This window comes from Sebastes umbrosus, chromosome 9 (assembly GCF_015220745.1).
Source record: "Sebastes umbrosus isolate fSebUmb1 chromosome 9, fSebUmb1.pri, whole genome shotgun sequence".
Taxonomy (NCBI): Eukaryota; Metazoa; Chordata; class Actinopteri; order Perciformes; family Sebastidae; genus Sebastes; species Sebastes umbrosus.
The window spans coordinates 8,005,402-8,033,130 of NC_051277.1; the positions used below are offsets into that span (position 1 = coordinate 8,005,402).

The window sequence follows — 27,729 nt, forward strand, 5'->3', positions numbered from 1 at the left end:
AATCCAAGTGGACGTTTTTGCCAAATTTGAAAAAAATTCACTCAAGCCGTTCCTAAGATATCACAAGAATGGGACGGACGTAAGGTCACAGTGATCTTTGACCACCAAAATGTAATGAGTTCATCCTTCAGTCCAAGTCGACGTTTGTGCTAAATTTAAAGAAATTCCCTCCAGGAGCTCCAGACACAGACATACGTACGTCTGTCCATACATATGTACATACGTCTGTACATACGTCTGTACAGACGTATGTACAGACGTACGTCTAAGCTTTCTATGAATTGCAATGCCACAGACCTCTGAACACCCACACAGGTGTTTTCAGTTAATCTGGTTAATCTTCTCAGGACTGTGTGGGCGTGTATACTAAGACTTATTGATTGACATCTTCCTGAGTCTCCTGTTAGCTTTGTTGCACCTGTTAGGGCAGGACAAACTGCACCTATATCATTTGTATAGGTGTAAGATTTGTGACCTAATAAATTCTCATCCGAGCTCCACCCACCCTCAACCTGAGCAGACATCTAATCAGCCAGAATAACTGTAAACACCTGTGTGGGTGTTCAGAGGCTATAACACACAGAATGTACACTCCTAGACCTGGACATTAATGTTAAGAAATAAGTGTTAAAGAGTATGAGGAAGACAGAGATGGAGATAAACGGTGCACTTGTCTAAACTCCATTAACAGAAAGAAAGGATGAACAAAATGAATACAGAGAGAAGAGGTCAGAGAATTATGTTTGTGTGTTTATGGGTGAGAAGTATGTAAATGCATGACATGTAAATGATGTTAAACAACAGCTGGGTGAAACATTAAATGATTAAATGCATGAGCAGCTGCAGGTGCTTAAAAAAAAGACCTGCTCCTCCCAACATGCTGTATATTCATCTATATACATCTATAATCAGGAGTTCATTTGACATGTTTTGACCTCTTTTCCTGTTTCATTCATGTCTTTCTTTGTGTTTCCATTATGTGCGACTGATCGCTGCCATCAGAGAAAGAATACGTTCCAGACATTGTGTTGTTAACCTACGTAGAGGGACAGGAAGTAGAGTACCATACAAGCTCATTTCCTTCATATTCTCTTTCACTCATTGTATGCTGTTTTAAGCTTCGTCATATTTCTCTATGACAAAAACACAACCCAGAATAATTTACCAAAAAGCCGAGCTCGACAGGTACGTTTGAGCCGTCTTGAAATCCTCTCTCACAGTTTATTTCCTCTGTTACATATTATTTCTCTCTCTCTCTGGTTTCATTGCTTTCCACTGATTATCGCCATCAAAGCAAAAAATAACAGATTACACCCAGATGTAAGCACTCAAGAGTTCAAGAGGCAGGGTGGATACACGTTAAAAGATTTTGACCAGATTTACTCCCAATTACAGAAACACAAGCAACATAAATCCGAGCATATATGTCATGGTGTTTTCCTCGGAGGTTCTCCTAATCCAGAAATGCACCGCCGAGGGTAACATTTGGTCTAATTAGTCGGGGAAATCTAGCGGGCCAAGTTCATGCATGCTTTGTCAGAGTTGAGGTAATATAAACAAATGGCTCATGAAGTATCTCTCCATTAAAATTAACATTATGAACTAGTTTAATTGCTTGCCAGCGCCGCCACAACAACAACAGTCACTCTGACGTCTAACGAAGCAGCAGGAGGAAACAAGCGGGGGAAAAGAGAATACATTAATTTATCAAAAAGCAGCCAAACTAGTGACGTGATGGGGTGAGATGTGAGGAAAACAAATTCTAGATAACATGAGAGTGAAAGTGTGATAGTGAGTGGATGAATAATGTACAATACTAACACAGTGGACAGCAATCAACGGAGTGACTGAATGATTAGCGACTATATCAACAACGAAAAATAGCAACGATACAACGAGGTAAACAATGTGACGAGGAAGAAAAGCTGAGGGTGATTGTAAAAGAGCAAAGACAAACACACTGAAAGAGAGTTAAATAGAGGAGGGAAGAACAGAAAAATAAAGATTATAGAAGGATCAACATCAGTCAATCAATAAAATTATGAAACGTAACCCAGTAAAAACAGAAAACTTGAGCCATAAACTTCATGCTGCTGTCTGTAATCTTTGCAGATAAATATTTAGTTAAAAACATTAAAAAGTAAATCAACTCATTTTGTGACATTTCTCATTTCAAAGGGAAATGTGTGGAACTAGTGATGGAAAGAGAATATATTAGAATATTGTACACAAGTAAAAGTACTGTTACTTTAAAGACATTTTACTCAAGCAAAAGAACTTGTAAAAATGTATTTAAATACAAGTTTTTAAAAAGTAGGTCAGTTAAAATGTACTCTGAGTTACGCGTTACGTTTTTTAAAAAAGAAAGGGGGTGGTTTATGATGGTAAATGATACTACTGTTAGATTAAAGAACATCTTTAGGCTACAAAATAAATTGAATTAAATGTCAACGTATGGGCTACACTATTGCAACAACATCAGCAACAAGAGCCCAGATGTGCAAACCAACAATAAGTTCCTTTTTTTATAGACAGCACTTTGCAGCCTGTGCACACAACTGATTATCATTATAAACAGACAACCACGTTTCTCAGTGTAGCAAGAATTCACAAGAATTAACCAGACAAAACTCAGACAATTTAACAAAGATGCATGATAATACATAAAAAAAAAGTCTATGGACACTGTGGCGGATGCAACAACAAGCATTGTTAAGCCATTATAAGTCATGTATCTGAGTTCCTGGTGCCAATTGGGTGCAGTCCAGGTGTTTTTCTGCAGGCATGTGTACCAACCGTGAGGCCAAAGTTTTATGCTGGTTCAGATTTTTGGTGGTTTCATATTATTTTTCTTTCTGTGAAATCTAAGTGCAAATAACACCCAGTAGACAATGCTTCATCAGATGATATCAAACACTGTCAGGTGTAATTTAAGCTGCACCATGAACTTGAGTAATAATTCTGTCTCCTCATTAGAAGAGTGTCTACAACAATATAAAGCGTATTTGATTACTGTAACGTTCAGGACGTCCTGGACGAGGTCTGAAGTGTGGGACTGAAATTACAGTGATGTGAAAGGGATGTGCCAACTGTCTCACAGTGGGAGGTCGATAAAGCTCCATACATACAGTATGGTTGCTGTTGTCTATAGCGGGCACACGGTCTTACTGTACCAACAGCACACATACAGGTTAGCTCATGTTCTCCCTCAGCAAGTGTTACATCCTGCAGTCCCAAATAATGAGAAATGTGACACTTGCTGTTTACTGCGGATGTTTATACTTGGCAGGATGGGAAAGCCTTTGAAACAGCATCTAGAGCCAGACCAAAGCAAAGAAGCATTATTTAAGGTTTCGGGTTTGATTTTGTGATTTCCCCCTCAGCGGTTTGATGTGTTTCCACGCTGAACAGCATAAGGGTATAACAGCATTTAACATTGATTGAGACCCAAGTAGACAAATTGACCAAAGTGCAACCGTGTCCCCATAGCACTAATTTAATAATCTTCAGTCGCAGGTGTAAACAAAGATGCTTCATTCAGGATCAAAGAGCAGTCGCCGTGGAAACTGGAACAAACACACCAGGGTGTGTGTGTGTGTGTTTTGAGCTTTCATGTGTGAGTTATCAGTACCTGTGCAGGTTTCTATGCCTCCATCTGTCAGTGAGTGTGTGTGTGTGTTGCCTTACTAATGTTTGTGTGCATGTAGGGGAAGGTTTTTGTATTTTAAAATTGATTAACGATGAATTAATACACATTAACAGCTGTTCAACAGTGTGCTATTGAACAGCTGTTGTGTTGTCCTCCTCTTACCTGATCAGTTGTTCTTTCTGAAATGTGTACAGTACACTTTACAAACCTCAGAAGTAAAGAGAGAGCGACCTTGTTTGGTGTTTAGGTTTATTTTCCCCGAGCGGTGATGTAATAGTGTTGCAAACTGGGAGGAGGCCCTGGCTCCAGAACTATATAGGTTTATGTTATGGCTTTATTATTTCAATTTTGTTTCTGAGAAATCATGTTTTATACGTCAGTTTGAAATGGTCAATGGCTGTACAGTAAATACTATGATACACATGAGCCAAAGCTGTCATTGCTGTGGAGAAGAAACCAGTCGGAGGCTTAAATGAGCGCTTTAAAAATTCAGAGTGGTTTGCTGTTACAATTGAGAGAACGCAAAACTTTAAAGCAACACATTGTAGTTCAATCAATTAAAGGGACTGTTTGTAGCTTTGTAAGCGTATAAATGTACCGGGTCGGGACACATGCGCGCTCTCATATGTGCGCTCGCGTGTGGCCGGAGCCTCGTCTCCTCTGCCTGCTCGCCTTCACTCAGACAGAGCGCGCGTTCTCGCGTACTCGCTCCACTTCTAGACGTGAACGCGCGCTCACTCCACACTGCAGAAGAGTTAGTTTAACTCTGAGAATATCTAGTGAATGTACAGTGGACGTTTGTGCAGAAATAAATGCTGTAGCTCCTCCAGAGAGAAATGTTACCGTCTCCCTCCTGCGCCCGCAGGGAGACGGCGGGTGCCGGTGTCACGGTTCACGTTTCTCTCTGCGCAGTCCCGTCACTTCACAAGACACGGAAAACCTCTGTTGGTGCGCGCTGTGTCAGTGAAGGCAAGCAGGCAGCGGAGGAGAGGCTCCGGGTGCCGGTGTCTCCCTGCGGGCGCAGGAGGGTGAGGCTGGAAAAGACACTAAACACTAGGATCAGATCTAAATCATGTTCATGGTGAGACCTTCGTCTGGTCAGCTAACATTACTGCCAAGCAGGTGAAATATAGAGTGATATTGTGGTTTTAGCTGACGTGTGTCGCCTCACTGTTTTGAGCGATGCTCGTTCAGGTATATTTAGAGCGAGCAAGCGCGAGCCCGACGCTGACTTTTGCTGACTTCACGGCCACAGGTGTCGCTGTTAAGCAGCAATTCTGAAAGTTACAAATAGTCCCTTTAACTGTGTTATGAATAAATAAACTGAAACTGAAATAACTATTTTCACTTAGCTGTTGTTCAGCTGTATTTCAACAGTTATATTGTTCTTCCAAATAGTCTGTGATTATCTTTTCCACATGCAAAGTCTGTTCTTTTCTTTCAAAAGTTCAACTCTGGTTCAAAGCTGCTGGTGGAGGTCTGACCTTTTCACCAATCTGATTCTGACTGCGTTCATCTTTCCGCAGCTGCATCCACAATATGTGTTTGTGCACATGCATGCTACTGAATCTCAGGGGTCACTGTACTTTGGCATCAGAGAGAGAGGATGTTTTCACCGCTGTTGCCTGGCAACTATCACCGTAGAGACGGCCGATCACGGGCACAGACAGGAGCTCTATTGTGAGAGGTGTGGCGTTAAGGAGGCTGATCTCTGGGACTATAAGGATGATATCAGACGAGAGATGTTCATCTCACAACAGAACAAGGTCTCTGTGTGTGTGTGTGTGATGACAAGTGAGACAAGAAGGGAGAAAGTGAGAAAGTCTTTGTTGACTGTGTGTGTTTGTTTGTGATTATATGCAAAGATGAGGAGCAGAGGTGGAAAAGGAGATCAGGGCCGTGCAGCGTCGTATCGTTCATGGTTTCCTGTTGTTCTCTGAGTACAAAGGAGGCTTTCACAGATAAGAAGTCAACAAACAAACACACAGAAACTACACTTCCCTCCACGATGCTGATATCAGTATGAACTACCAGGAACCACCTATGTACGCTACATTACGCCCAGATGTGACTGTTGAACATCTCATTCCAAAACCATATGCTGCTTAATAGATATGTATTAATCTGCTGCTATAAAAGCTTCCACTCTTTTGTTTTCAGGCTTTCCACATGACTTTGCAACCTGGCTGCAGGGATTCAGACACGAGAACATTACAGAGGCCGGACTCTGTTGTCGGATGATAAGGTCTGCTGTTGAATGGGTCGAGGTCAGGACTCAGGCCAGTCAACAAACTCATTATGTTTACTCACTATGACGAGGAAAAATGCCACAACATTTATTCTGATTGGTTAAAAGTCTTGAAATCTGGTACGGACATACTTTGGGCAGGTATATCTAACAGTACAACTTTGACATTTTTAGATTACATGAAAAATCACACTTTTATTAATTGTCAAAGTCAGGATTTTTTTTAAATGCTAACATTGTGTTTATTAAATGTTTTACATACGGAATATTTTTTTACACTGCGTATGTGTGCATATGAGTTCATAGATACCAAATACTTGACTGTGCTTGTTGTATTTTCTGAGATACAGCTATTTTCTTATCATACTATAACTAGTCTTTGGGCACATGGCAAGACAGTTTTCTCCTCAACTATAATGGAGTATATTGAAGAAAAGTGTTCACCAATTTTGAAGATTTCTTCACATTTGTGCTTAAGCAAGCCAAGAGAACATTTTCACCAAAGGGAAATAAAAGATTGAGTTGCAGGAACAAATGGGTCAATATTAGCCATCATGATTACATTTTCACATTTTACTATATCACTGACATTTCATTGTTGGATGCGAGCGCCTATAAAACACCCTCACAGTTGATTATTTCCTTCATGATATTAAAAATAAAATGAAGGAAATAAGTTGTTGAACTTCATAAAAAGCTTTCGCATGAGGGTGAGAAAGTGAAGATACAGCCAACACATCAAGCTGAAAGGTTGCTCCTCTAATATGGAACAAAGCAATGAAAAGCAATAAGGTTGTGTGTCTGTGTGTTGTTGTTTTTTACAGTACTGGCTTCATTTACAGAGGAAATGTTTGCATATTTACAGCAGTCCGAAAATAGCCAGTTGTTTTTAGTACTGAGAACACCATGACATTTCAGAGGAGCCCACACACATTCAAGTGACATTTAGTGAAGTTCTCTGGTTAAAAATGGCTAAATTTATTCCTGGGAGTTGTCATGAAGGCGTTTAACAGCACTTTAAGAGCTAAACTAATTTTAACATTGCAATCACTCTGTGGTAACATGATCAACAACTCACTTGAGGTGCAATCATTTCTTGTGGGCCGGAGTAAGCTGGGAGAAGTTGCTCACCAGGACAGGAAACATGAACATGAGAAAAAGCGTTGGTCTTTCAGTACAACTTTACTTGATCTGTTTTTAAATGACAAGGACTCAGGCTGTTCCCGACTCCTTTCCTAGCTATACCTACGAAAAGTAATGCACTGTAATTTGTATACAGTATATCCCACAAAATCAGTTCACATGTAATCCACGTAACCATGAACCAGTGACAAATGCCACGTAGGGAGGATGTCGGGGTGGATGGGCAAGTCAAAAAACATCCCACCTTTCCCTCAGGAGACCGCTGTTCGTAACCCACGTGAAAACGTTGATTTATTCGTCACGTAACTTACTAATTTTCCAGCAAAGTGACTTCTGCCTTTAATAATTTAATACGTTTTAGTGTTCAAATGACAAATTCCCACATTAAGGCCAAATTAAACGTCATGTTCTGGCTTCATTGGCCTTTTAACAGTCAGAATCTTTTAGTTGAGTTCATGTCTTTTTGCTCACAGTATCTCAAACTATATTTTGTTGTATATCAATCAGTAAATGTATCAGACCCACTCGTGACCCACAACCCGGTATCACGCCAAAGCATGTAATAGACCTGCCTGTCCAACAGAGGACAGCGCGTCAGTGCCGTGTTTTGCCACATTTTGCATCATGGTTCACTTTAAAATACGTATGAAAACAATGTAACATCAGTATGGAAAACACGTCACAAACGACGCTAATGTAACTGGTAACACTTTACAATACTGTACACAAAAAATGTTAGGGAACAAATGAGGACTGCTAGTGAACCATTAGTTAATGAGTAACTCCTAATATAATTGTATAGAGTAGCTAATGATTAGTTAATTGAGAAATGAGTGAGGAACAAATAAATTAAAAAACGACTTGATAATCGATGAATCATTAATAAATACTTTTCTAATAACTCCTAATGGAGGACTACATAGTAGATGATGATGAGTTACTAGAGAACAGACTGGGAGATCCTATATTAATGAATAAATGAGTCATGATTAGTGTTGTAAAGTGTTACCACGTAACTTACAAAACAAAACACCGGTCTCAAACACTGGCCTCCTGGTTGAAAGTCCTGTGTTTGTTGGACCCATCCACCTCTCTTCCCATCCACTATAGGTGTATTCACGTGGATGCATTTACATTGCAGTCAGTACAGACTACATGGCGTGAAAATGCCACGCCTAAAGCAAGAACGGCGTTCTTATTGCACGCTTTTGCCTTGCACATCATCGCGTCATTCACACACCTTGTCTTGCGACCGGGCTGGCGACCCACCAGCCAAATTTCTCATAGAGTGAACACACATTAAAGAAACTCAAGCAGGACGAGATAATGAAATTTACCTGGTTCCAATTTAATTCAGAATTCCTTCACACCCTCCTTTCTTTATGTATTGATTTATTAGTTGAGTGATCAGTCCATATATTGGTGCATTCTGTACATACTTTTGTCGTATCATTCAAGTGTTAAAGTGACTCAAACAGCAGCAGCGGTTGTTCTGAATAGAGACTGTAAACTGGTTCTTCTGTCATCAGACTGGAGAGAAGAGGTTTTATTAAAACAAGCTTTATGGACCAGAGGCGCAGAGCATGTTGAGGCATTAACGGGGGGCAGCTCAGTGGTTCTAAATTGGCCTATAAAAACAAAGTAAAACGTAGCAGAAACCTGAATCTAATATAAAAGGAACATGCTGAAATACATAACGGCTGAAGGAGCCTGTAAATCAACTGATTAGGTCTTTGCAGGAATGGTAAACAGTATAAAAAATAATGGCTCTCCGCATGGGCTCGTGTGTGCGTGACTTCACCGACATTCATATACTTTCATGTGTGACTAGCGAGCGTGCGTGAGCGGAGAGTAATAAGTCATACTTGTGGACCTGTAGCGGCGCTCACAGCCAGTAAATACGGCCCGTTAAGCCGGGCTGATAACTTCGGCCCGGGACTCTGATTTACAGGTGGACAAACACGGGGTGACGCTGGGTCTCGGTGTGGGTGTGTGTGACTTTAAGAGATAAAGAGAAATGTACTGCTTAACAAACAGTCCGTTACTTCATGTCAGAGGAGGGAGGCGGGGAGGTATTTACATTCCTGATAGCACTTTGTTGAATGAACTCGAAAAAATCTGAAAAATGTGTCGGCCTGTAGGTCTTTTGTTTTTATTTAAAATACAAGAAGACGTTATAAATGCTCAGCCTGTCACCAAAGATATACAATAAGGATGAATATTTACAACCTGAATATGATTCTTACGATGACTTCAATAAGTACGGGCTACACTGGAAACATTTTTTAAATTATTATACATTTGATGCTCATAGTCTCAGTATTGAAAGTTTTGAAGGCGGTGCTAATACCTTTCTGTATAAATACCAAAAACACAATTTTAAATACCAAAGTTTGGCGAATTCAAACATTTAAAAAACAACAAACAAAATATGTAAATGTTAATGTCATGGTCCTGGGTTTTTGTTAGTTTGTTTCCTGTTTTAGTTTTGAAAGTCCTCTCCTCTTGTGTCTCTTCCTGCCTTTGTTTGTTTCCCGCCTTTTTGATTGTCTGTCCCGCCCTGATCAGTTTCACCTGTCCCTCATTAGTCCTGCACTCACCTCACCTCCTGCTCACCTGTTCTCACTTCCCCAGTTAGTCACTCACTATTTAGTTCCTTTGTTCTTTGTCGGTTCGTCTTTCGTTGTTTTCGTTTGCCCGTGTCTGCCAGCTGCACCTGCCTGTTTAATGTACCTGGAAACTTTTATTCTATTAAAATATCTGCCTAGAGTCAGTCCGTCTCTGTAGTTAGGTCCTTCCTGCCTGTACTGCTCTCTGCACCGTGACAGTTAATGTTAATGTTTAATGTTAAGACAAGCAAGATGTTTCCTAATTACTAATGCTAAAATTAACAAAGTTCGAATTTAGACCTGGAAATATCTTATCAATGAATAAGTAGCTAACAATATTAAGAAAATTCAATGCCAACTTTTGATATTTTTAATAGTTTCAGATTGTTATGGTACAGATACATCATATCTGGTGGTAATAAAACATAATTGAGGGTTGATAACAAAGCCTAAGTTTCTACTTTTTTTTCACTGATGCACATTGACGCATATTTTTGTTATATGTGTCATGTAGCCAATTTTATTATGTTTTATCCAGGCGGCTACATCCGGGTCTGAGAAGTGAAGCCAATGCTGAAGTGCCTTAAACTTGCATTCTTTCTAACAGCCAGCAGGGGGCGACTCCTCTGATTGCAAAAAGAAGTCTGATTGTATAGAAGTCTATGAGAAAATGAGCCTACTTCTCTCTTGATTTATTACCTCAGTAAACATTGTAAACATGAGTTTATGGTCTCAATCACTAGTTTCAAGTCTTCTTCAATACAGCATGATGTTCATTTAGTAAATTATGGTCCCATTTAGAGTCAAATAGACCATAAAGCAGGGGATGCTTTAGGGTGTGGCTACCTTGTGATTGACAGGTCGCTACCACAGCGTTATCCGTTGCGGGAGTTGTCCGTGTTTTCATCTTACAACTTTAACCATTTCACAGCGTGTTTTCAGTTCATGAAAGTTAATAGTAAAATTTTGGTCGCCTTAAAATGTCTTATTCAGCGTTCGGTTTTACTTAGCTCCACCCTCTCGTGTCACCTCTGGTTGCAAAAAAACAAGAAAGCGACGGCCAAAATCCCAAACTCGAGGCTTCAAAACGACATTCCACAAACCAATGGGTGACATCACCGTGACTACGACCACTTCTTATATACAGTCTGTGGTTTTCAGGTTTGTGTGTGTTTTGTGTTTGACCTGGCTGGAGGACAAACTTCCCCTTGGAGACAAGTTAAAGTTGAAGTTAAATCTGAGGTAAACAATTAATTTATTTGATTTTGATTTTGTTTTTTTAGATTTTTTTAAACTTTCCTAAGGCTCATCAGGTATAAAAGGCTCATGGCACAGATTTGGTTTGGTGAAAATAATGAACAAACACAGAACAGAAAATAACGTTGAGGTGCTTTTGGCTCATGTGCCCACTGTAACCTTTGGACTCAGTACAGAACGATGACGTACTCCATTCACATAAAACAAGCTTTTAATTAATAAAAGGAAGGAAGCTGGTCATTTTGGGTCATTAAAACCTACGAGTGTGACAAAGAGTGTCTGGAATTTTTGGATCACAAATTGCAGACGTCCAAGTGTGCAGAAAGACAGACGCAGAGGAAGACACAAAATAAAGGGAGAATAGGACAGATGGAGAGATGAAAAGCGGGAAAGCAAGAAAAATAAACAGACTGATGGAATAGAAAGCAGATGGCAAGAAAGACAGAAATAGAAACATCCTGAGAAGCATATTAAAGGAGCCTAAAAATGAATGCAAATAACATTTTTGCATTTGACACAACTCAGGTTACAGCTACAGGATTTTTTTTGCCATTTAAAAAATAATAAAACAATCTAGATATTTGGATTTACAGTATATCACAGCCAGGAAAACTGTACAACTCAAGGTTGTAACAAAGTTCAACACCTTTAAGAGTGCGGAGGGAGTGAGAGAAAGTGCGATATAGTGTGAAAGGTGGGCGAGCTCAGAACATGAGCTCATGACTACAGCATTAGTGTAACATTAGTGTTAAGTGCTCGTAAAATCCCTCTTTGCTCTGCATTACCTCAGAGCGTGGGGGAGCGAGAAGTAAAGTTAATAATATCGCTCTTATGAAAACTTTCATTTCTAACGTTTTTAATGAAACGACTCAGAACGAGCGTGGAGGAAAACGTATAAAACAACACCTCGGAAAGCCACCAGCTCCCACACACACTCATATATATACGGACACACAGGCTATTTACAGCAGCACTGAATATACTAAATACTATTAGCTGCAGTGCCAGACGGCCCACACAGGCACAACTGGCATGTAAACACTTAACTGTACATGCAGTCAGAGCTTCGTCTCCGTCTCTACATTGTGTTTTGCAGCCCCCAAACGATCATAAATGTGACAAAATCACTTCTGTGAGTTAGTTTAAGAGAAGTTTAACGCTAAATGCTCGCCAGGAAGCTTTCCTCACAGTGCTGGTTTCTTTTTCTCATCACCTATGATGAACAGGATTTGCTAATATTTGTTCACAAAAATAATATTAGTACATTACAAACTCATGTTGTGTGGCCAAGTATTGTTCAAACCCTCATAATGTTTTCCAAAAATTTGTCTCAAAGTGTCGAAGAAATTAAATATTACTAATTTCCCTTTTATGTAATGGTGCAGACATAAAAAAAATAAATAGTATACATGCTGGGTTATCACTGAAAGAATTATATAATTATAATCAAGTGCAATTAGTTGGAAAATAAGTAGATTTTAGTTTATAGAAATAAATCAATTCATTATATTTAAAGGGTAAGTTCAGTATTTTTTAACGTGGACCCTTTTTTCCCATGTTTTTGTGTCTAAATGACAATTTCAAAAAATATAATAAAAAAATTAAATATAATACTAGCTGCGAGGGCAAATGAGCAGCATCAGTGTAACCTTACGTTCATTAAAAGTGCTTGTTTTTGCCACTGACAGGCTCAGATTATTATTATAAGTGTCTGACAACAATATGGAACGGACCCTACAGAGAAATAAAACGTTTCTCTTACCCTCCGCTTGGTCCGGTCTGTTTGTTATTGTGTCCAAGTCCCGCTCAAGGAGAAGTCTCGTTCTGAAATCTGAATATCTGTATACTCTGGCTCAAATAAATACAGGCGGCCATCGAATTCAAAGACCTCATCCACATTGTGGAAATCATCTAAATATTCAGCCATGACATTGAAAATCGTTTAGATATCACTAAGCTACACTTTCTGTACTCCAACACAGCAAACTCTGCTCGGCTGCCACTCGCCTCTCCTTTATCCTTCCATATTGTCAGACACTTATAATAACAATCAGAGCCTGTCATGGCAGAAACAAGCACTTTTAGTGTATGTAAATGACGGTGCCAGCTTGCCCCAATAGCACCATAATGCTGCCTGTCAGCAGCTGCCGTCTACAGCATTCTCCTTCAATACTGGACCAAGTTAAGAAATTGTCGGTATTCGTCAGTTAGACACAAAAACATGGGAAAATAGGGTCCAGGTTGAAAAATACATACTTTAAAATACATAAAATAGCATCAAACATTGCTCATTGTGTCATTGTCATTAGGGAGTGTCACAGTGATATCATCACTGGGCAGACTGGGGTCAGTGCTGACCCTGAATCCGTCCAGTCTCAGGTTTGGTTACACAGAGTCACACTAGGTTAGGCAATGTCCTGTTGCATTCTGCTCTGTACCACTCTGTGCTTTTACAGCTGGCTCCATTACATTACACTTTTTATTTTCCCAGTCTGGGGGCTAAATATCTCCCGTTAGCTTAACAGGCCCCCGTGGTCGCTTGGACCAGTGTGTGTATACGTGTATATGTGTGTGTGTGTGTGTGTGTGTGAGTGTGTGTTTAGGCGGGGGGTCAAACTACCTGGCATCCAGATGTGGAACAAGAAGTTGTGCTTGAAACGGCCATTGTTTCCTACAAACTGTACAGATTGTGTGACAGCTGTAGTAGAACTGGTGTCATTGTATTGTAGAAGACAGGTGATAATGGCAGCAGCAGCAGCAGCAGTGACACTTCCCGGGTGTAGCAGTGGTATTAGTTACAGTAATACTTGTAAGAGCAGTAGTAGTACTACAGCAGTAATAACTATTAGTAGAGGTAGTAGAAAGACTTTGAGCAGCAGTATTCTGTATATCCAGTAAATCGGGCACCAAAAGAACAAATTTCGCATTTCAAGTTTCAGAAAAATCCATTAAAATTCATAAATTACAGGTGTATTTGTTTCCAATGTGAGGTTTTAAAATTGATTATTGTTGTTGTTGTTTTTATGTCTCTGTGTCGGCGATAGCCGTGGCCGGACAGGTGGTCCGTCCGTCCGTCCGTCCCACTCGCGATAACGCAATATATATCAGGAACACCTGAAGGGAATTTCTTCAAATTTGGCGCAAACGTCCACTTGGATTCAAGGATGAACTGATTAGAATTTGGTGGTCAATGGTCAAGGTCACTCTGACCTCACATCCATCACATTTTCGTGATTTCTCAGGAACACCTGGGGCGAGAATTTCTTCAAATTTCTTCTAATTTGGCAAAAACATCCACTTGGACTTGAACCGCTTACATTTTGATGATCAAAGGTCAATGTGACCTCACAAAACACATTTTTGGCCATAACTGAAGAATTCACATGTTAATTATGACAATTTCACCCAAATGTCTAATACGACAAAATGATGAAGTGACGACACACATATAATATGAATAAGTACGTTTTCATTAGTGTATAATCACCTGAAAATAAGTGTTTTTTGTTACCTCATAATGAGCCGTTTATATCTACATAGGGAGCTGGTCCTCTTCACTGCTGCCATGTTTCTACTGGAGCCCAGAACAGACAAACCAAACACTGGCTCTAGAGAGGGACATTCACATTTTCATGTTTTCTCGCCAGCCACCGTAGTTTTCCTACACGCTAGGCACACTGGAGAAGTTTCAGCTGGTTGCAATCTGCAACCTAACCACTAGATGCCACCAAATCCTACACACTGCACCTCTAATTTACGCATAATTCATATATTATTTTGTCTATACTTTATAACTACCAATAAGAAAGTAAAATAATAAGTAGGCTGCTGTGCTTTACTCTGTGCACATGTCTATTTATATATATATATTCTGGCTGTATCCACATTAGTTATTTGTCATTTGGAATCAAAATATAACAAAATGTGGTCGAGCGGGTCTCAAGTTTGGCTGCATGAATCAGAGTAAGGTGAGTACCAGCCAAGTTCGGTTCTCAGTTCAGATTTTATGGATATTTAGTGTGAAGGATGTCATAAAAACCTCATGGCAAGCAGACAGAATAAAACACATTTGCTAAACAGCAAAATTGGTCAATTTTGACGGGACCACAACTAGAAGGTGAACATTACGGAGCTGCCAAGGTGGAAAAAAAATCACATTTGAATCCTGTTTTTAGGTATAGACGATGATAATAATAATAATAATACAGCAGACAAGGTTTCAAATTGTACTCCGAGTCATTCCTGGTTCAGCTTTTAGGGTCAAGACTCCATGTTCATGGCACTCGGTGGGATTGATGGGTTTCCACAATGTATCTCATGCCCTACTTATATCCGCTTTTTTCCAACTTTTCCTGTTGTCGTCCAGAGTTTGCTGTCTGATGAGCATGGAAATGATAATGCAAAAAGTCCCTGAACGACAAAAAACATATTTTGAGAAATGGGAAGTGAATCCATAGGCTGCCAAAAGTCTCTCTCTCTCTCTCTCTCTCTCTCTCTCTCTCTCTGCAGCCGTTTTCCATTATCAGTGCCCAAACCAGCTTGTTAAAAAGAGTGAAACTCAAACCACAGTTTTGAAAATTACAGAATTCCTTCATAAATGCCCAGCCTTCCCCGCGGCTACGCTGGGTTCAGGCTTGAGGTGAGACCGCCATACTACAACACACACACACACACACACACAAACACACATTAGTGTATATGCAGAAACAGCCAAAGGTATAAACACACAACAAAACGTTGCACAGTATGCAAACTTTAAGTACATGTACACATTAACCTAAACGGCTCCGGCTCACACAGTGATGATAATACACAAATACATGCTAACATACACACACACACACACACACACAAGTGCACAGTAATAGCCTTGTGGCTACATCGCCCTCTTTCCTTCCCTCCTTTCAAACTTTAACCAGAGCCATTTCCTACAACAGCTGAGGCTGCCGCATAGCAACTGGTCAGACCGCCCTAGCAACAACAACATTATCACTCATTTGACCTCTTTATGACAGCGAAGTAATAATGAAACATCTCTTATTTTTGCACATTCAGGGTTTTCAAAATCTATATTTGCTCTGCAGCACTGTTATCATGTTATGCTGCTGTTGGTTTTGTAAATTAAAAAAAAGTTGATTCTGCCTTTAAAGGGACGTTCAAGAGTAACAATAAACAGTTTTTCTGTTAGAAATTGTTAGAAAATCTAAAATCTGTTTTTGCCAGCAGCACACCTGGGTACTCAGTAGATTGCTTTTCCAAATCTTTGAACTGGCAGGTAAACTGGGACAGGTATGGTGATGCTGAATAAATTACACTCCTCTGCAGCTGCTGTTTAATTTCCCTCGTGTGTGTGTGTGTATGTGTGTGTGTATGTGTGTGTGTGCCCTCCTATCAACAAACCTTCTCCAACCCAGCTAATAAATAGTAATCATTCTCAGCTGCTCCTGCATGTAAAAGTGTTAAACTGCTTAACGCTCTGTAGATAGGATTAAAAATGTGGAGGTGGACGGCCACTCTTTCCATGCAGCTGATACAGAAACAAAGCATTTGATACTGGACTAAGAAGACGTACGAATGGAATAAAACCAAGCCGCAAGTGTTTCACACATACACACCATTCAGTTTCGCTCTCCCTGAGTAATTCTATGTTTTGCTTCGAAGGGAAATCGGTGCACTTTGGCCATAATTGTTTCAAAACTGCTAGCTAATTATGTCCTTTTGAAAACAAAGTGTACAGATTGAATGTGACATTTTGCTGCGCCTGCAGAATATAAACGCCCTCTTGCACTGGCTGAAGCCCAGTAAAACCTAATAATGAAAACAACCGTGTCCTAACTGGCGCGCTAACTGAACTAGAAAGGCTGCATTCACAGGTTTCACTGACCCCCAGGACGAAAATACTACTCGTACAGTAAGACTCAGACTATTTATTTAGAATAGTCTGTGATGTTATCATCGTGCCACCATGGTGAAGTGATTGCAAGACAAACCACATCATAGTCAGAAGATGATGCATAAACCATTCTGACAGATTACTGAACGGGCCTACTGGGCACAGGCCCGGGGGCCCAACAGGTTATGGTACGTGTCCACAGGGGCGTTTTTTATCGTGAGGGGACGCGACGCTTCCCAGCATTAGACGCTTGGTGGGCTGTCACTAGAAACAAGGCTCTCCCAACCTGATTGGACGAACGTTCTCCCTCCATGGGCTGCTGCTCATAGCATAGGAGGCTCGTTTGGAAACTTTCTACTCTTATTTCACGAAAATAGTTCACAAAAATGTGTTTCTGAAAACATTTGAGGCGAGAAATAACCATGCAGTTGCTAAATCTGTCTTTATTTCTGATGGACAACGTTTATTTTAAAAGATTCGCAGGAGCTTCGAGAGGCGGGGAGTCGCATAGGACGCCCGTGATTTGCATAAAGTAGACTTGCCCTCAACTTTATGCAAATAAGGAGTGGGTATCGTGACGCTCCGTTTCCTACAATCGCGCCGCCACGCTACCAGAATGCATTGCACGGCTGCTTACATAGACAATGAATGGTAAGTGTGGAAAGGACGGAGCCTGTGGACACGTACCATTAGGGGGCCCCTGAGCCCCATATCATAACGTAGTCATATTCAGGGGGGAAGTAATGCCATGATTTAGTACAGTTATATTCCCTCGATAGAGTCTAGACACTGGTGTTGGTGGTGAAGTGGTAAAGAGAGTTGGCTGAAGATCTGGATGATGGGATGTGTGGAGCGAGAATTGTGATGAGCTCAGTGGAAGGAACCTTGGACACTGGATGTGAGGGAAGACTGGAGGTGAATGGGGTGGAGGAGGGTCGCGTACGTTCATACTGCTCCCTCCCATCTGACAGCGGAGAGGAGAACAGTCTTTTATTTACAGTTTGACGGCAACGGTATGATTGGCTTAAGGAGATCATGGTGGGTTTAACTTAGAGTGAACGCCCATAGTCAGCTGATGGAGTGTGAGGGACAGAGAGATTTGTGAATGAATGAGAGCGTAAAGAGAGAATGTCTCCCTGACTGAACTTTCGCCAAACTTCATTAGTCTTATAGACACAAACTCATGCAAAAATAGAGTCCAGGTTTAAAAAATACCGAAGTTTGTCATGGGACATGTTTAAGGTTAGTATGTAATCCGCTGCTGACAGAGGATGTTCTGCACAAGTTGAGTTATGATCATGTTCTCAGAGACCGTCACTGCTGCTGGCCGACTGCTTCTCTCACTCTCTGCGTGTGGAAAACTAAATGGACTTCTGGTTTCTGGTGAACCGTATCTTTGGGGCAGACAAAGAGCAGGAATTAGAGCAGAGGTTAATGATATAATAAAGAGCACAGAGAGCCTCTCACAGAAGTAGTATTCATCAGACAATTAGCTGTTCTGCAACAGTTGCAAGAGGTGAAAACCATTACACTCCACAGTAATTAATGAATGTGTGTGTTGGATCAGTTTGGAGGAGTTAGGACAGAGCTATTGAATACATTACTACACACATGATGTCTCCAGATATATAAAAAACATGACTTCAGAGCATACAGGAATGGACACATGGTCTCTCTCTCTCTCTAACACACACACTAAATAGACTTTACCAGAAATAGTTCCAGCCTGTCACAGTGCATGGATTTCAATGGAGCATACTCAACCATATTCCCACCATCTGTCATGATGATTTGAGAAGAAAAGCAGGTTTTTACAACTATTGCCTTACTTACTGTAAAACATAAAATACTACATGTGTGCATGGATGTGTGTGTATTTTTGTTCCCTTGATATAGTCCTCTGCTACCATCTACTGGAGGAAACATGGAATTAAACTGCAATAAAGACCCCTGACATTTCAAGACAAGTCAGTTTTATTTGTATAGCCCAATATCACAAATCACAAATTTGCCTCAGGGGGTTTTTACATCTGTAGGATACGACACACTCTGTCCTTTACAGTACGATCATGTCATACTAGCTTGTCATCAAGGAGGTTAAATAACGCTCCGAACTTACGTTACATTTTGGTGAGGAAAAACTGTCATGGCCATTTTCAAAGGGGTCCCTTGACCTCTGACCTCAAGACATGTGAATGAAAATGGGTTCTATGGGTACCCACAAGTCTCCCCTTTCAATACATGCCCACTTTATGATAATCACATGCAGTCTGGGGCAAGTCATAGTCAAGTCAATACACTGACACACTGACAGCTGTTGTTGCCTGTTGGGCTGCAGTTTGCCATGTTATGATTTGAGCATTATTTTTTATGCTAAATACAGTACCTGTGAGGGTTTCTGGACAATATCTGTCATTGTTTTGTGTTTTTAATTGATTTTGAATAATAAATATATACATACATTTGCATAAAGCAAGCATATTTGCTCACTCCCATGTTGATAAGAGACAAATCTCCCTTTAAGGTACATTTTGAACTGATAAAAAATGTGTGATTAATCATAATTAACTATGGACAATCATGCGATTATATTAATATTTGTATCGATTGACAGCCCTAATAATTACATAATATGCTATATGCATCACATCTACAGTCTCATCAAGTATGAATTCAGTCAAATTAAATGATATTTTTGAGCTGTTTTGAGTTTTAATATTGATAACACAAACATAGTGACAATAACCTTCTAGATTATGATAATTTCACTTCACAGGGATACTTGTCAACATAATACCTCAAATATTAGAGTAGAATCAGTACATTTTCTGACTTTTCTTGTGTACAAAAGTAGAAAAAAAAGCTCTACATATGAAAAAAATCACTTGGTGTTTGCTCATTTAATTTTTTCATAACTTTATTGTATGTATCAACCAACAATATATTGCAAGATTAAAGCTGTAGAAAGAAGGAAAACAGGTTTTAAATATTAAGATTTGACAGAATGGAGTCATGAACATTTTACACAAAGCACATAATCACACTGATAGAGCCACATCTTCCTCTACTCGCCACTGATAAACTGTCATAGTTTCACTTAATGACCTCAAGTCAGACTTTTACTGTTGTGTTAAATAAGACATGAGAACTTTTAATGTATCAACTGGGATGGGACGGTCTGACTCTGTTTCTTTTCTCTGGTTTATGAATTGGTCTCACATTTATTTCCAGGTAGCATTAAAAGTTCCTCCCAGCTGCTCAGACACTCTGTGAGACTCTCTGAGGGGAGTTTGGTCTGGCGTCTCCTGATGCAGAAATAAAACACAGCGGTTAAAGCTCTGGAACTGGAGCGCAGCCATAGACAATACTCTGCTGTGTTTCACAGTCAAACCAAATTATTTTAGCTGTAAGCTGTAAAGATGGCTGTATTAAATGACTGCTTAACTGATCTTAAGTGCTGCATGTCCTAAAACGTCCTTCAACCCATTTCAGGTTGTTTTGAGCCCAAATACAGGCCGGAAATTAACTCATTTAAATCTGGTCCTGAAGCATTCAATGTATTTATCTTTGATTCGTGTTTAAACATTGACTATCATCCAACAAGCTTGGGCATGTTTTAATAAACTAAGGAACTCTCTCTGTGTGTCCAGTGGATTTGAGAACTTGAAGGTCAAATGTAAATATGTTTAGATAACATCATCTTTAACAAGTAGGCAGACTGTATCTCCACTGGCTTTCAAATATGCACCTCAATTTGAACTGATTTAAACCAAGCAAAACAAGCCAGTTTTCACTACTGCAATTTTGTAGAAGATATTGACTAACACTGAATATCTACAATACATATTACAATACCTCCTCATATCTGTAGTTACCTGGGTAAAGTAAACACCTGTGGTTTCAGATATTTTTGCATGGGATCAGCTGGTGTTATCACCCCTCACAAGACATTGGAGGCCTAAAGCGCCACCTGCTGGAAAACATAATGTGGTTTTAGTGGCACTGAGTAATTTAGAAATTAATATTATTCTGTATTAATGCATGACATTTGTTATTTATCATCACTATACAATTCAAGGTCAGTGGCAGGATATAACAGTTTTAATTGTTCTTGGGAGAGGCCACAATGTGGGGATATCATACCTCCTCCTAACATGCAGTGACCGAGCAAACTCTGACGAATGGATCACGAAAAAATGCCCAGATATGCTACGAGCGAGGTCACTCTCTATTACATTCAAGAGAGTTATATTGATTAACTGTCAGCGTTGATTTTGACTGATGAAAATAGGTTGAAGGTGCGCCATGCTTCACATGAAGAGTTTTTCAAACAAGTGACACGTCACTCAGCCTGTTCGCTTACGCATGCAGCAGGTTAGGATATCTTCATTGGGGAAAAACTGAAACAATCTGATGTCCGCTTGTTCACATGGCGTCCAGTTAGGAAGAGGTGTCATGCTCCCAATGTCAAGTGCCGCGATTGTGGGAAAACAACAATATGCATGCCCAAAGCTGATTCTGATTTACTGTTGCCCCACTGCAATTTCATTGGCTGTTTGCCAAGTACTTGTCGTCATTGGCTCGTAGTTGTTGTATTGAAGAAGACCTGAAACTATAGCGATTGAGACCATAAACTCATGTTTACAATGTTTACTGAGGTAATAAATCAAGTGAGAAGTAGGCTCATTTTCTCATAGACTTCTATTCAATCAGACTTCTTTTTACGATCAGAGGAGTCGCCCCCGGCTGGCTGTTAGAAAGAATGCAAGTTTAAGGCTCTTCTGCTTTGGCTTCAAGGAGGTTGTGTCTAGATGGTAACAAACAATTTGCAAAAACTTGCCAAAACTCTTGCGAGACTCGCTGCCTGATGACCTATTCTAATCTTAACCATTCCAGGTCAATGCCTGACCTTAAAGTGGAAGTGAATCAGTCAACCAAGTTAAACTGACTTACTAAATGGATTTCCACTCTAATGAACAATTACATAACAAACGTGACAAATGTCAGCATTTAAAAGAAAAAATAAACATTTTTTTACTGTGTTAGCTGATGCTTCTTGTTTTTTGCACTTTCGCCTTTGCTGCTGTACACTGCAGATTCCCCCACTGTGGGACTAATAAAGGAATATCTTATCTTATCTTATCTTATCTTATCTTATCTTATCTTATCTTATATTATATTTTCAATCGGAATGTACAAAGTAACTAGTAAATAATGGTATCAAATGAATATAGTGGAGTAAAACCTACAATCCATACAATATGTCTCTCTGCATTGTAGAGAAGTAGACGTATAAAGTGGCAGAAAATGAAAATACTCAAGTAAAGTAAGTACCTCAAATTTGTAGTCAAGTGCAGTACTTGAGTAAATGTACTTAGTTACCTTCCACCACTGACAATGCATAGCCCTGCACAATTCCTACAGGACTCCTAAACAACTAAAACATAGTCCTGAGAAACTTTTTTGTAACAGGACAGGTCAGAAATCATCTTGTCAACCACTGTCAATCATTGATAATTCAGAAACACACTGCTTTTGTGTGATTTATTAGTTGAAAAAGAGACTTGAACTTGTTTTTATTATTATTTATATTACATTATATTATTATTTATATATTACCCTTCCTATGCTATCAATGCTGCAGGGAATTTACTGGAACTATTTTTGCTGTTATCACATACAATATGTGAGCTTCATCTTGTAAAAGCCTCAAGATTCAAGATTCAAGATTCAAGATTCAAGATTCAAGATGTGTATTGTCACGCTGGTTATACAAGTACAATTGTGTGAAAAGCTTTTTGCTGGGAAGCTCCATTTAAAATAATAAGTTATATTACAATTATAAAAGGAAATACTTTGTACAAGGCATATTAAGAACATATACAGTATTTACAGTATAAGATATATGATTGAGGTATTGCACTTGTTTATTGCACTTTTTGTGTGAGAAGGTGTCGTATGAATTATCTATTCAAAAGTCTGATGGCCTGGGGGAAAAAACTGTTCCTCAGTCTGCTGGTGAGAGTCCTGGTGGTCCTGTATCTTCTACCAGAGGGCAGGAGGGAGAACAGGCTGTTGTGAGGGGGGAGGGTTCTCCTTAATGACCCTCAGGGACTTCCTGAGGCCTATTGATGTAATAACGTCTAATTGCCATGAGGTGGCAGTGTTGGCTCATAATGATACTTGAAGTGAGCTCTCACTGACCACAGAGCAAAGCAATGTGGTACTGTACATACACTAGACTTCATGAATATAATAGAATAGAATTGAAAATAGGAAAAACTTCTACTACTACTACCAATTTAATATCTTTTTTAAAAACCCATTTTTACAAAAAGGCTTTTTTAACTCCGTATTGCAACAGCTTGATGCACCTTTTCCCCACACCTTATATTTCCCTCTTTTGGCTTATGTGTAGTAACTTATTGTTTTGATACCACTGGTTACATGTTTTAGTTTTCTCATTATTTGGTCTTTAAGTTTTGTTCTTTTATTGTTGTTTTTATTTTGTCTGTATTTCATTGTATCTGTGCAAGCACTTTGAAACTATGTTTAGAAAGGTGCTATACAAATAAAAAATATTATTATATTATAATTACTACTACTAATGCTAGTAGTAATAATAATAATAATAATAATAATAATAATAATAATAAAAATAAAAATAAAAATAAAAAATTAATATAATGAATAATGGAAATCACAATTTTGTTAATAACACATGATTTAAGTTAATTAGAGATAATGTCCCCTCTTCTTCTTATTCCCCCTTAAACCGCTCCAAATTTGTCCAGCCCGTTGCTGCTCTCTGATTGGTCCGCTGTCTGATTGGCCTGCTCTCTGATTGGCTGAAAGTTCTTCACTCTGGACGCTCAGTCGACGCTCGGTTTGTTTTCTCGCCTGCAGCTGAAATCTGGACGCTGAGCTGCTGCTGCTGGAGGCAATGTGGAGATATAGTATTCAGGCTTTTCTTTTAATAGAGAAGTGTGTGGATAGATACGAGAACAGGCGGGACTTGTAGAGAAAGTTGTTCCTCTTTCTTTCTTGCTGTCTCTCTCTCTCGAGGGTTTTTACATGTGGACTGTCATTCAGAAATACTACTGCAGCCTCACGTGTTTGACCTGAGCCTATATATCTTTCTTTTTTTCTTTTTTTCTACATTTAAACACATATTTTTCGCTCGGTTAGTCTACTTTTTATACTTTTGTCAAACTTCATTCACTGCAAGTGTGCGTTTCTTTGCCAGACGCGTCTCTTTTATTATTCCTGGCTTGAATCACGGATTAAGTTCATCATAACATCACTGGAGAGGAGGTGAAGGACTGTTTTCTGGAGAAAGGCATGCTATATGTGCATGTCACAGGAGGGTAACAAGACTGTGGAGATCTCATCACTTTCTTTTACAGTAAGTCCAACTTTATTATCAGCCAAAGTCTCTGTAATATTTATTTATAATGTATATCCACAGGGTCTTAATGCTTATCTGTCTGACTTTATAGTGCGTTTAAAGATAAGATAACACATTATACAGTAATGAATTGTGGAAAGATGTCAATAATTTTATACTTTTTTAAACATTTTCTCAGATTTTGCACTGTACTATAGTGTAATATTATATCTGGCTGCTATGATTACAGTGACAAAGACAGTAATGCATTTTTTCTTATTCATTTAATTTTAAGATAAGATAAGATAAGATAAGATGAACCTTTATTAATCCCCAGAGGGAAATTCAGGTGTCAAAGCAGCAACATCAGCAAACAGAGTGAAACACAGGAGAGGTAAAGGTATACAAAAATTATATTAAAAAAAACAATAATAGAGATTTAAAAGATACAGAGTGAATGGGTGAACAAAGTGTGTACAGTCCATCAATAAATAAATGTAATATGTTCATATGTGCAGTCTATAAAGTGGTATATAGGATGTACTGTATAGTGTAAAGTAAGTGTATATAGGATGCATAGTGTAAAGTAAGTCTATATAGGATGCATAGTGTAAAGTAAGTGTATATAGGATGTACTGTATAGTGTAAAGTAAGTGTATATAGGATGTATAGTGTAAAGTAAGTGTATATAGGATGCATAGTGTAAAGTAAGTGTATATAGGATGTATAGTGTAAAGTAAGTGTATTTAGGATGCATAGTGTAAAGTAAGTGTATATAGGATGTATAGTGTAAAGAAAGTGTAAAGTGCACCAGTGGTTAGAGTCCAAGGTGGTTGCAGATCGTGCGTGTTTAAAGTTCTTAAAGTCCTCGTAGTTCTCATATGGGGGACAAGTGAACTTGTTTTATCTCCTAATCAACTCTTCATTTCTTCTCTATTAGTTTTGTTTTCTGATTAAGTCTAAAAGTTTAATTTAGAGTCAAATATATGCAGATTCTTATATCTTCTTCTATTAATCTACAGGAGTTGTTACTGAAAGTCAAGTTTTGTCATATCTGTGAAGTTGTCTGTGTTATAACATGTTACTGCTCTTGCAAAGTGGTTATAACTAGAGCCAGCTCATTCACATACTGTATATAGTACAATATGGTTTAATAAGGGAAGTTGAATACTGTATGAAGGCAAGTGAACAGGGTTTATGATGCAGGTTTTTTTTAATTAATTGGCATGTAAATTATTGATTTTAAACAAGTGATACTCAAGTAAAGTAAGTACGCCATAATTGTAGTTGTATACAGTATTTGAGTAAATGTACTTAGTTACTTTCCACCACTGACAAGTCATTGCTATGCGTAATTTCTACAGGATTTGTTTTTGTAACAGGACAGATCAGAGAACATCTTGTCAACCAAAGTCAATCATTGATGATCTGAAAACATACTGCTTTTGTGCATGTGTGATTTATTTAATTGGCATGCAAATTATTGATTTTAAACAAGTGATAAATATAAATTCATTAGACCTCCTGTTTTGGAAACAATCACAGGTTGCAGACTCTGCTCCTCCTTAAAGAAACTTTTACTCTTTAATTTACAGCCACTTTCAGCTGCTTTGTATGATGTTTATTGTAAATTTAGGGAATAAAGATTGTTCTTTAGATAAGTTCGACACTTATTCAAATAAAAATGTGACTAACCTACTACTTTGGGGGGTTGGAAATCTGATTGCCACAAATCAAATCAATTATCCTGCACTTTTTAAGTGTGTGGCAGTTTCTGGTGAACTGAGACTGCTGAGGTTGACAGATGCTGATCAAAGATACAGCATGTGAAGTATTGAAATATGATCTCATAAGGTTCGGGGAAGAATTTATGTGGCGGAAAGATTAAAACCACTGTAAGGAGAGACATATGGACAGGTGGACGGAATAAATCTGCGAGGAAAATAGTTTGACTTTCAGAAAATCTCTGCTCCTGTGCCATTAGGGCGGATTTGTAGTCGATGTCCAGCCAGTGATGCAACACTTTATTTTATTCTGACTGCCGAGGACTTTTGTGAACCCAAATAACCGAGGAGATGAAGTTTTGAAGTGAGTGCATGTATTCTTCCTCACCTCCTATCTAACATCTACCTTTTTAGAAACTTTAGCCTGGTGGGTTTTAAAACATCTGAACAGGAATTAAAGGTGTTATAAGAAATACACATGTCTCTCAGCTTTGTTCAGAGAAATTACATTTTATTACTTTCCTTTATTAAGGAATAAGTTGATTATTTTCTATGAAGTTTAGGGCTGCAACTCAAACGTCTTGTTTTGTCCACAACTCAATGATATTTACTGTCATAGAGGAATAAAGAAACCAGAAAATATTCACATTTAAGAAGCTGGAATCAGAGGATTTAGACTTTTTTTTCTTAGAAAATTTCTCCAACCCATTAATCGATTATCAAAATAGTTGCAGATTAATTTAATAGTTGGCAACTAATCAATTAATCGTTGCAGCTCTAATCAAGTTATTCCTTTCTCTTCTGAAATCCAAGGCAGGTTTTCACAAAGATGCTCACCAGCTGTCAGCCAGTTGGTAGTAAATTACGTTTTATTCCTTTGCGCTGGCGGCTATTTTGGGCAGCAATTAATCAAAAAAAAAAAAAACATCAGATGGTGAAATGATGAATATGGCTGGTGGGTTTTTGGAATAAATCAGAGTCTGGCAGAGGACAATACAGCAGTTTAGATAAACTGATGATTTATACGAAGATTAAAATGCACCTTTGAGGTGGGAAATAATTACTCAGTATGTCATAAATAGATACAGGATATCACCTGTTATCCTTTAATAAGCAACTTCATTTCCTTTCAGATCTAAGAGGCTGAGGATTCTTCTTCCAGAGAATTAAGCCTAAATGGAGCTGCTCTGGGTCTTTCTGCTGCTGGAGGTGGTCGTGACGTCCACTGCTGCCAGAGGTGAGTAACAGAAGCACTGATTTCCACAGAGACTCGGAGCATTACAGTCATCTATGCCAGCAGTAAGATAAATCACTGCAGCTGACATCACTATGTGGCGGTACTTCAGTAGTTCTTCACCTGGCGTGGAGTAAATATACTGGAGTGAAAGTTCCTATTTTTACATTCTTGCTTCTGTTCCAACCTCGGAAGGATTTGTTGGAAACATGGTGGTACGATTGCTTTGACTTTGGTTTCAGACACAATTGTGTCCTTAAAGCTGAACGTATGATGGGACGGTCCGGCTGCACGAAAAGGCATATGAATAACCCGATAATGCATAAGGCAAAAAGTGTGCAATAAGAAGTATTTTGTAAGTTACGTTTTGTGACGTGTTTACCGTACAGATGTTTTGTTGTTTCTATACATGTTATACTTAGTTACCATACTTATTTTAAGGCCAACCATGACGTTTTTTCCTAAACCTAACTAAGTGGTTTTGTTTCCTAAACCTAAGTGAATGGTTTTGTTGTTCACCTTCATACACGCGTGTAATATTCACGCCTCAGGAATGCTTTGACGTGATATCAGGTTGGACGGGAG

The 27,729-nt window shown here is 39.0% G+C and overlaps 1 protein-coding gene across 1 annotated transcript in view; it reads left to right on the plus strand.

The window, feature by feature from the left end:
• The first annotated feature begins 23,695 nt into the window (after positions 1–23,695).
• The window catches only part of fgfrl1a (fibroblast growth factor receptor like 1a), an 84,461-nt gene continuing 80,427 nt past the window's right edge, over positions 23,696–27,729 (plus strand). The window contains exons 1-2 of the mRNA XM_037780693.1: positions 23,696–24,204; positions 27,044–27,147. Coding sequence (XP_037636621.1) covers positions 27,087–27,147 — 61 coding nt within the window. The 5' untranslated portion in view covers positions 23,696–24,204; positions 27,044–27,086. The remainder of the gene's footprint in view (positions 24,205–27,043; positions 27,148–27,729) is intronic.